This window comes from Athene noctua, chromosome 6 (assembly GCF_965140245.1).
Source record: "Athene noctua chromosome 6, bAthNoc1.hap1.1, whole genome shotgun sequence".
In the NCBI taxonomy this organism is placed as follows: domain Eukaryota; kingdom Metazoa; phylum Chordata; class Aves; order Strigiformes; family Strigidae; genus Athene; species Athene noctua.
In genome coordinates, this window is record NC_134042.1 from 25,250,309 (window position 1) to 25,261,688 (window position 11,380).

General features: G+C 38.8%; 1 protein-coding gene across 2 annotated transcripts in view; it reads right to left on the reverse strand.

Annotated features, from left to right (window-relative positions):
* Positions 1 to 10,089, reverse strand: part of MBIP (MAP3K12 binding inhibitory protein 1) — a 15,752-nt gene extending 5,663 nt beyond the window's left edge. For both annotated transcript variants that reach the window (XM_074909903.1, XM_074909902.1), the window contains exons 1-6: positions 9,935 to 10,089; positions 5,457 to 5,576; positions 3,528 to 3,749; positions 3,330 to 3,426; positions 1,845 to 1,910; positions 35 to 187 (exon numbers count right to left, since the gene is read on the reverse strand). In XM_074909903.1, the coding sequence (XP_074766004.1) occupies positions 35 to 187; positions 1,845 to 1,910; positions 3,330 to 3,426; positions 3,528 to 3,749; positions 5,457 to 5,576; positions 9,935 to 10,060 (784 nt within the window). In that variant the 5' untranslated portion in view covers positions 10,061 to 10,089. The remainder of the gene's footprint in view (positions 1 to 34; positions 188 to 1,844; positions 1,911 to 3,329; positions 3,427 to 3,527; positions 3,750 to 5,456; positions 5,577 to 9,934) is intronic.
* Positions 10,090 to 11,380: the final 1,291 nt, after the last annotated feature.

Sequence of the window (11,380 nt, forward strand, 5' to 3'; positions counted from 1 at the left end):
CACACCAATGTCAAAACTGAAACATGATACAAACCTGTTTGTAACCGTAAGTGTGCTTCAATGTTTTGCAATCTCTCCTCAACAGCTTGGTTTCCACAATCATGAATGGGTACATTAGCTTTGTGACTGGACCCATGTGCTGCTTCAGACCTAGTCTGAGGACCGTATGTATTTACTACCCTAGAAACTAGATAGAAAGAACGCAAATTTAATATATACGCACATGAAACACAAAGTACATCTAACTAAAGCAATCAAAATATTAAAATATGAAAACCTGTGTTAAATCCTCTCATGTGAAGGGTCCCACATATATTAAGATCAAAGGTTCAAGTAAAAGTATTTTCCTATTTTTGCATGAGTAACTAAACTAATCAAAAACCTAGGACTTTACATATGCAAAGTAAAAGAATTACTCATACATTCATGTAGAATGGCAGTATCAAGAATTTGTCATCAGCTGCTGATAAATAGCAGAAAACCCGGTATCTATGTCAGCAGTTGCACATGCGAGCTGTTGTGAATGCAAAGAAGAGGCCAGACCTAATATTACAGGAAGCATCATAAATACATGAAGATGAGGGGAGGTAAACAACTAGAACTGCTACAAATCTCAGCAAGGAAGTTCTCTTCTAGTTTTTGTTATTCGGGTATCAGCTTTAATGACTCTTCAGCTGCTTCTTGGTCTATCTTTTCCCCCTGCTGAACCATGTCTTCACCAAAAGATTTTGGTCACTTCTCTTTAAATCAGAGTAATTTCTCAAGTCCATTCCGATAGGACTACTGTAGTGTAATACAGACTTAAAGACTACATTGGCAACTCCAGATACTGAAGCACACACTTTTCTTACTCAGTACTTCACGAAGGCCATGTTACATTCTTGCTTCAGTTTATGCTGGTTTTATTTCCAATTCCTTTCTAAGTGTTATTCACGTTTCAGTTATGAATTGTTCAGGTTTTAGCTACTTGAAGTGCAAACTCTTCTTTTTTCCTGTAATACGCTACCATCCAAACTACAAACTAGCACTCAGTTTTAAAAAGTGACTATTGAAAGGAGTTCTTAGTGAAAGATTCTAAACACAAACTCACTTTCCCATCTCCCTCTTAGCTCACCAGATCTTTAATGCTTATATACCTATCATCAAGCTTCACAGTGTTATTCTAGAATTCAGAATAATTAATTGGTTTTAGAACCAAGTGGATAACTGAATGCTACCACTCTCAAAAATGGAAGAGAGGGTTACTTTCATTCTCGTTTTGCAGATTTTGTTTGTTTTTAAATATGGAGTAACTTGTGTACAACTGGAGAGCAGATCCATAACTTCTGTTGGACAATCATTTCTACACTATTTATTCCTTTGCAAAAGTTAGTGCAGTGGTAAGCTCATTTCCCAGCTTGTCACTTCCCATAAATCTGTGTCGCAGAACTTCCACTGTACCCAAAACTATTTTCTAATTCCATATAACTACACTGACTCACAAAAAATAGAAGATCATTTTATTTAATATCAATTCCTTAATTGGACTGCTGGCTTCATCTTAGAAGAAATGCCGAGAATTGTTCAGCTTCTCTGTCCTGCTTTATCTTATGCATCTTTCTTTTCAGACAATGAAATTAAGCTACTCTGTCTTGGTCTTTAGGGCATAACCATCAGTTTAATGAAGCAATTACAGGATTGAAAACCTTGGAGAAGTGAAGATGTGAAAGGATTCACTAGAGTCAAAAATCAATACATTAAGTTTGCATTTTTGAGCATTCTATAAAAAGTTTTAAAGTCAAAAATTCATCAGGTCTGTTCTGTCTGGAGGCTCTTAATAAATGGATATTAAAATAGTTGCTTACCTTTTATATGGCTTTTAAATCCAGGATAGGGTGTGAAAATTGCATCTGTTCTGGCACAGCTATTTTCTAAATAAGTAATGTAAAAAGTGATGTCATAATTATGTATTTATGATTTAAAATATTCTAACCATCATCAGCCTTTGTTAAAAGCCTCAATCTAATTAAAACTTTTCATACAATAAAAACATCAGAAAGACTTCATTCATTCTATAAACACTTGCTCATTAATAGTTTCACACACTTGCATGGACCTACTGGTTTTAATTGGATAAATCACTTATATAAATGTATATACACATGTATATAAAAGTTTATGGGATCAGGACGAAATTTCTTCCAGTTTACACTTTATTTGGTTCTTTTCATTGCATTTCTCTGTAACTTATTTCCTTCTTCCTGTACTGAAGTCTTTTCCTTGCTTACTACTGTTACTCTGGTTTTATGTCCTTTTCTGAAACTACTCTCCTACTTTTAGACTAGTTAGTTCATCAGCATTCTTTTTTTCACCTCCCCGTATTTATTCTGATGCCTGTGACTTCTTTAATTTGTTTAACCATAAAAACCTACAGTACAGACCATCTTAGTTTATTCTAGTGTTTACATTATCATTTCTGTTCATATACACCAAAGCTTTATACATATATTATACCTGAACATACAAAGGAAGGTCTTATCATTTCTTGTGTACGTAATTAACAATTTTAAGAATCAGTATTTACTACCTAGAACACTCTACTAGACCTCAGATGCCATTTTCATTCCAACTAATATTCAAGGAATTAAAACTCTCTTCCTATTAAAGCTTAAGGAACAGTAAGCTTTGATCTCTAAAAGCGTATCACAGAGACAATGCACATCTGGGTTCACATGTACTTAGAAAATGTCTCCGTAGTACTTATGCATATAAAAGTGTCTTCACATTTAAGATGCATTTGGTTAAACAGTTGCTGATTGTTCTAATACAATCCAGCCTACCACATGGATTTAACATTGGTTGTTTATAGATAAGGCAATTGTGCCTGTTGGTGCATTAAAAACACCAATAGTGTGAGTAATGTTGAAAGGAAAGTTATTCTAAGTAGCTAGTAATTCAAACTGATTGCAAAAAATACTTACTCATAATTTAACTAGCATTAAATTAACTTCAATTTGAATATGCAACTCACATTTCTGAATGCAATTCTATTGACTTTGGAAGGAACATCTAGCTAAAGCACTGGGAACAATAGCTACAAAATAATCTGATTTATGATGGAAGGTCTTAAAATGAGCAGTCATAGCTATAATCTTTCCGTATGGGATGCATTAAACATTGTCATCCATGACTATTTTCTTTTTTTGTCTACCTGACATCTGCAGTGCACATGCAAGTTCTTAACTTTAAAACAAAGTTCTGTTTTAAATATAGAATAGTGCTTTTGAAAAATAAATAAAAATCCCCAAACTTAAATTGCTATGAAGATTAAAGTCTGGATAGCCAGTTACCTTGATTACAATCAATAACATTGCAAAATTCCCTGACATTATTTTCATTGATCTCAGCTTGTTTCCTCTCGATGAAGGCTGATATCCGCCTGTCAATCTGCAGGTAATAAACATGATGGTATATATCTATTTCATTCTTTAAATTTGAAATTTAGAAACGTCTTTTTCTTGGTTTAAAAATTTAGGTAAATCACTTACTTCTGCTTTTCCAGCTTTTATTTGGACAACCTCTGGATCAAAATTAACATGAGCATCTTTCAGATCTCCCAAATCATAACTTGCATACTTTTCTTCAGTCTGGCAGTTACCATCATAAACAGCTAAACTTGTTTCACAGGTCTGGCCTTCGGTTTTACCTGCAGGTTCAACATTGCCTATACTTTCCTCTTTAATCAATGACTGCAGTTTTTCTAAAAGAGGCTGAACAAAGAAAACAGTATGTTAGGGTTAAAAAAGAAAATCCCCAAAACAAAAAGCCAAGTACTATTATAATTTCTAAAACAGACCAACTGAAATAATTTTAGGAATTACAACATCTGTCCCCGATGGAACACAGTAATAAAATTTTTTAAAAAAGAAAAAAAGGTTATAGTTCCAAATACTCTGCACACCATGATTCTGGCCTTTTTGACCTGTGCCTTTTAGAGGTTTGTATAGGAAAACTCCCAAGTTTCTGAGAAAATCTGCCTGCTACTCATCTGTTACTAGCTAAATCAAAGCTTTGAGCGTTGGCACCAATGCCACTTAATTAACATATCATTCAAATGCCTACTCAGAACAGTAAGGCTTAGTATTTTTCTTCCTGAACATGAAAGACAGTGCTTTCACACTGTAAAGCCTTTACTTTATCATCACAGCACTACATTCTCCACTTGAAACTGCAGTTGCCCAAGTGAATGAGAGAACACAGACATGAAATATATCGGCGTTATCCTGGACACATGCTTTTCTTGACATGTTCGATTACCTACTTAGGTCATGAAATTAAATGAGAGAATACACTGACATTTGTAGTAGCAAAACTAAATGCTTCTTCTACTGCAATAACTCTTACACAAGATGTAATAACAAAACCTCAGTAGATATATATGTCAAATCCCTTTTTAAATTTTTACCAGTTTCATCTAGTCTGAATTTCACTTATTTTTCCTCTAGAAATTATTTTATTTTTCTTTAAAGACAACATGATTTTTACCAGTCACATTTCCTGAAATGGAATCAAATTTTGACTTGCAGTGTTCTTACAGATGGATGCAACTTTTACGTGCTTTTATCTTGCATATCTTCTCTTTTTATCACACCAAAGATTTGGTGGATGTCTGGATAACATAAAGGGTTTTTCTTCTACCCACAGACAAGCAAATACAGTAACTTCCTTTTTCGCCCTCTCAGTACATGCTTGAAGTAATTCATTGACTAGCTGAAGAAAAAAAAAATGGTATTCAAATCCTCACCTTTTAGAGATGAACTATCAAGGGCAAAACACTGTTCAGTTACCAGCTGACAAACTGCTCAACCTCCCTGCCATGCAACTAAATTACACATACTTTTGGCAGGGTTGGAAAGTTTCAAATAGTTAAAAGAAATGACAGTAATGGTGACTGGCTACTTGGCAAGATAAGACATTAATGTCAAAAAAATTACTCTTTAAAAAAAAAAAACCCTACGCTGAAAATATATTTAATTGCAGTAAGACACTCCAGGATGTGTCATGCTGGGATAATGCCACTTCTTGAACCACTGAAAGCACTCCATGAGCCTCAAAACTCACCCAACGCATGGAATCATTATCATAGCATGACACACACCTGCCGTGTCTTATTGCTTAATTATAACTCACCATAGATGGAAATGTATCACATTTACAATGCAAGTCTAGAAATCAATGAGGCTGCATTTATTCAGCCTGCTCACCTACAGCGGCTATTCCCACCACTAATCTGAAAAATCCATAAATGCGAGTACCTACGAAGCATAGTGGAATCCCAAGCATATAATACTTTCACATTCTTGCTGGACATAGCAATGTAAGATCAAAACGACTGAAATTTTACAGTTTAGATAATATAACTACATTCAGTTGTTGATCACTTTTGTCAAGTTGAGTAAGTCCAATGAAATATTTACCTGCAAACATAAAATATGTTGCTGAAGTGCACTAAAAAGCAATGTTGGCTGAAGTGCTGATGTGCTTTGAAGCTTGCTCCAATCGATTACAACTTTCACGATATCATCTCCAAGGTTAAGCTTCAAGAGGGCAAAACAAACAACAAAAAATTATGTTGTATTAACAAAAGCATATAAGACTTCTACAGGACAACAATTATGCTCAATCTCATGCAGACCCCATTTTTATATGAGGACATTGGAGAGGTTTGACATTAATTATAATTCAAGCAGCTGTCATTTTCAAAGTAAGCTAATATTTGTAGAGTATATTCAAAAATTTTAAATTCCTTACTACCTCATCACACTTTCATTGAATTAATTTGATCTTTAGTCAATTCCCCATTCAATTAACCATCATACGAAAACATACTGTTCATGTTAATCACTCAAATATTTGACAGAATGATAGAACCACCAGCAGGAAGAAACATGCACCCAGGATGGCAGTCTCCTGTAAGTTCATGTATTTTATTCTGAGATTTGCAAGGTTTTCTGTGCCTGTATGAACAAGGTCTTAATACTGTTCCATGTCACATTCTTGAAATTTTTACTTGCTGCTAATCCAAGGGAGGCTTTATATGAAAAATAAGCATTCAAAAAAAAAAAAAAAAAAAAATTTTTTTTTAAAATCTCAAGGTTAAACAAACTCTAGACCACACACCACCCCGATCAAACCTGTTTCAAAATCACACTATTTCCTTTTACATGCATTCAGATCAAAATAACAATTGCCATAGTCCATTCTCTTTGCCAAGGAATTGCACTATTTAACTCCCAAAGCAATAAACACACATAACGAATCTGAAGCTTTAAGGGAACTATGTATCTTCTATAAGCTAAAAATAAACTTTCCCTTTCTAAAACAAAGCTGATTGTTAAAAATCACTAATGAACCACACACTTTCACACCCACTTTTGCCATTTTTCTTACACTAAGGCTCTTCTCAATATCTTGAAGTAATGAGCACTTTCATTTCCCAAAGCCAAGTAGGTTGGTTGTCAACCAAACAACCTGTAAGCGATCCCCCAAATTCTAAATACAGATAAAACTCTCATTTAAGATCAAGAGGACCTACAGATACTCTTAAGACACAGAATTCCCAAGTCATATACATATTTGTACGTCTAAATCTCACTCCATTACATTTTCTTTCTAAAAAAAAAAAAAAAAGGAAGAGAGATGTCAGGCAGATGACAGAAGTGACTTTTAACATATGGTCTAAAGATATCTCACTTCTAATGCCATCAAACATTACGGACAAGAACACAGAATGCATATGCACTTGTTTCCTGAATCCACCACACAGTTTCCTCTCAATGAGGAAACAATGAGAACTAAACATAAGAATGCCTCCATCACTCTGAAGGCAAAGCAGTGGATACTAAGTTGTTAGTTTTAAATCCCAGCCTTATCACAATTTTGTATGTAAAGAACTATAAGCCTTCCCTCTTTAGTCAGAGAACAGCCTTGTTAAGTCCACTGTTAGATTCCAAATTACATAGCAAAGGAGATGCTCTGACTAGATTATAATGTATTTCAGATAATTTTCAAGCAAATGGTTATTCCTGTTTACTACTTAAACTACATAGGATGTAGGAAAAGTAATGTTTTAGGAAATACTAGTTTTGAACACCTTACAAAAATCAAGAATGTATTTAGAATTTAGCAGAATAAAACTTTAAGAATTAAGTCATTCTGCATATGTTAATTATCTCAAGCAAATATTTCTTCCCAAAGTTTCTAGAGTAACATCTGCTATACACTAAAACCAGTCCACTGACAGGGTAAAAAAAGGCATAGGAGTCATCATAACAAAACAAAACAGGAGTACTACTGCAATTTCTTAATAAGCCTCTTGTTTCAAAAAGAATCATCTGGTATGTGCCTTCATATCATAGTGTGTGACTCCTGTCCAGGTGATTCAACGTGCAAAAACAGTAGAGCTTCTGACTTAGAATAATTTATTGGCCGGTGATAGTGTAAACTCATAGACACTGTTTTTAAATATAAGTACAGAATAAACCCCTCCTGCATCCAAACATGTTTCTAGTGCAACAGAATTAGTTTTCTCACTGTTTCACATCCTTCTACCTATAAGAACAGTGACAAGCAGGTTTATAAAATCTGTGATTTGGTAACTTCAAAGCCTTTGTATATTTAAAAGTCCACCCCCTATTCTGTAGCAATTTACAGGATCATAAATCATTTCAGGCCTTTGAAATTTGAAAAGACACCAACTTTCACTTTTCTTAAAGAACTTTTCACAATCAGTCATATTGATTTTTAGGAGTTGCTATCCTCAGACATCTCTGTAGTCACTGTGCTGCAAACGACTGCCCTAGTCAAAAAACTCCTGTGCTAGAAATATTCTTTACAGTCCAACCTGCTAACATAAATCCAACTTAAAACTACTAGGATGGATCACAAACTGTGACAGCTAATGATCTGCACATGTTCACTCATCCCTATAAAATGGAAATGGGGAATCAGTAGTCTCAGTTAAAAATGCAGGATGGATTGCTACTCAGCAAGCTGGTAAAGCATCACAGTTAAATCTACCAGAACTCAAGTGCTGGCAGATAAGAGCATAACTCAACAACTGGAAACAATCATGACTGAGCAATTAAAAGGGCCTTCTCAGCTAAGATAGAGCAACCAAACCCCTACTCACAGTTCAGTATAGTGCACAGTAAAATGGGTTTGTTGTCATGGAAAGAATACACTCTAAATGCCAATGAAGACAACTTTAATCTGCACCGTAAGTACTGTAACTCTACTGAGGGGATGTAGCTACTCTACACTGTTCTCTTGCAATGGTCTGTGCACACCCAAATATTGTTTAAAATCACTAAGCTCTCTCCAGTCACATGCTAGACACAACAAATTTTGGAGAACAAGTAAGCTACTGAAGAAGAGAGAGAAGCAAGAGTGTTTAATGCAGTTTTGAAAACAATTAATTAAACTTGTGATGACTACCCTAGTTAAAAGTTTAGGAAACTTCCTTTATCCTTCCTTGTGTTTTTCATAAATACATAAGTTCAACTTTTCAACCATGTTAACACTGTAAGAACAACAGTATGAATGACAGCATTGCATCTAAACTGTCAGTCACTAGTTCTTCACTGATTACATTTAGAATTTTCACCAGGAAGAATTATGGGACATTTCAACCTCAATACATAGTTTTCTTGTCTCAGTAATCCTATGAATCAGCAGTGTCTGACCATCAAGTTGTTTAGCACCGCACTCCTGTTCAAAAGTTAGGGTAGTCTTTAATCACTTTAGAAATAGGAAAACTGAGACTCTTACCAGTCAGAGCCTAAATATTCAGGCCCTTAATTTTGGATTATTTTTGTTTGAAAGCAGGGACAATTACTAGCAGACTCTAAGACGAGAAGCAAATATGATACACAATTCTATTCAGATAAGAGGTGGAGTGCTCTAAAAAATCATTTCAGATCAGTCAGAAGCTACTACTAAACTACCTTTGTATCTAAGAGTCCATTTTTGAGTATTTTTGTAACATAAACATATATTAAGCTATATTATCCCCTGCAGATAACACTCATCATCTGGCCCCAAACCTTCAAATTGCTTTCTATTTCAGAAGCAAGAATGTGCTTCTGTTGCCTTCACAGAACTACGTATATGCTTCCACTGTGGAAAAGGAATTAATCTGTAAATTATTTATGGTGATAATTAAGTTGTTACTAAAACCTTCCTGATAAGGGCCTCCCACCACTACCGTAATATCTGTTAAATAATTCATAGCCATTACTAAACCTAAAGGAGGTGTTTCAACTTAAGTACCACAGAGCAAAGCTGCTTTAAAAATTCTGACCCACTGAGATGCACTGTGTGTTTCATGGTATGTTATTACCAAGGCAAGGCTAACTTCAAGCTCCTGATCATTTACTTTGATTTAATGCACAGTAAGCTTTTAGCAGCTTTTCAATTCAGAATCGTTAATTGTTAAGCTACAGCAATTACGCACACTGCAGTTTCTCACGGGTGAGATCATCCGTCAAACTACAGAGTGACATGAGACGTCCCGTCAGCAAGAGGCAAGGGCACGGCCAAGCCGAAGAGGTGCAGCAGCAGCCGCAGGAGGCCACGCACCCCGGGGCTGCCCCTACCAGGAGGGCGGCAGCCGGCACCGCCCCCCCGGCCCGGCCAGCAGCCCCACCGTTCCCGCAGGCGGGCCCGAGCAACAGCCAGAAGCGAGGCCGCTCCCTTGCTCGCAGCAAGCTTCTTTTCTCTCCGGCGCCGTACTTTACCTCTGGAGCCCAGAAGGGCCCCGCAGGCCGGGGAGAAGCAGGAACACGCCCTGCTCGGGCCCCCAAGGGGGGCGAGCCGGGCGCGGTGCGGGGCTCGCGGCGCCGGGGCCAACCCTGCCCCCAGGCCTCCCCCTCCCTCCCGCCCGCCCCGCACTCACCTGCCCCGCCAGCCCGGCCAGGCAGCGCAGGGCGCTGCTCGCCACCTCCGAGGCCGCAGGGTCGGCGCCGATCTCCGTAGCGTGGCCGCCGGGCTGGAGCGGACTGGGCACCGCCGCCGCCGCCATGACACCGGCCCGAGCTGCGGCTGCCAGTAACGTCCCGGCCGTCGCTCGGCGATGACGAACCCTCGAGTGGCTGCGGCCGCTGTCCCCGCCCCCGCACGCTGATGGACAGGCGTGATAGCCAATCGCGAGTCGGTGCTGCGTGGAGGGGTGGGGCTCGCCCTGCAGGCGCTAATATACGCTGCCGGCCCGGGCTTGGGCCCCGTTACCGGCGGCGCGGGGCGAGGGGCCCTTCTGGGCTCCTGAGCCTGGCAGCGCTGCTCGACGGGGAGCTGCTCCGCCCATACGCGTAGGAGCGGCGGCTCGGGGCGGCTTCTCGGCTGTGGCAGCAGGGTCCGGGCGGGAGAGGCAGCCTCAGGCTTGCCCGTTGTGGCCCGGCTCTGCCCGTCCTCCTCCGGCCCCTTAGGTTTCCATGCTGTGGTGTGACCCTCTCTTGCAGTACCTGTCTCTTAAGCGTAGCGAGCAGCCCCGTTTCCCGAGCCTGAGGAGCATCTTAGCTATTGCTCCTTTCTCAGACCTCTGGGCCCCTGAAGCAGTTCTCAGTTCAGGTCCATTGCAGCCATCAGGTAAAAGACCACCGCGGTGGTTGCAGAGTCACAGTGTGTAGGCTCAGCTCCGTGTGGTGCTTTGACACCTTTGGTACCACTAGGCTTTGAATGCTAGGCCGGCAGCTCCTGTGGGATGGCCTCTCCATGTGAGGTCACCTTACTCCCTCACCCTTTTCTTTGCCTCGTGGCTCCCTCCTGCCCTTTGGCAGACTCTGCAGAGCTGCACATGGCAGGCACCTTCGCGAGGGAAGGACAGTGCATATTTTATTTAAGTATATTGGATTACTGTGCTTGTTTCAGCTGCATTTTTCTGGTTATACCTTCACTTTTTTATATTCATACGTGCTTCTCTTCAAAGCCTTGACTCTTCAGGTTGCAGCACAGTTGTTCATCAGACCAAAGGGAGCAGGTGTGTCAGAGTGCTCTGATTATGGGGTTTGCAAGACTATATTCCCTCTAAGACAGCCTATTTGATTTCTTTGCAAGGACAGTATGAATTCTGACAAAGATTCTACCTGATGTTTCCTTTGATATGCTAATTTTTTTTGATCCTTTAACCTTCCAACCCCTTCCTGTTCCTTTCCCCCTCCAATATTTTTTTGTTCCATTGGGAAATGATGAGTGCTGTTATATATGCAAATGTTAAAGTATTCTTAAATAAAAATGTTAGGCAGATTAATTTATTTGACTGATATTTTGGGGGGGTACTTTAAAGGCATTCTTCTCAAAAGTATCCAGATAAAACTTACCTGAACTTAGTGAAAATAAATCCCAC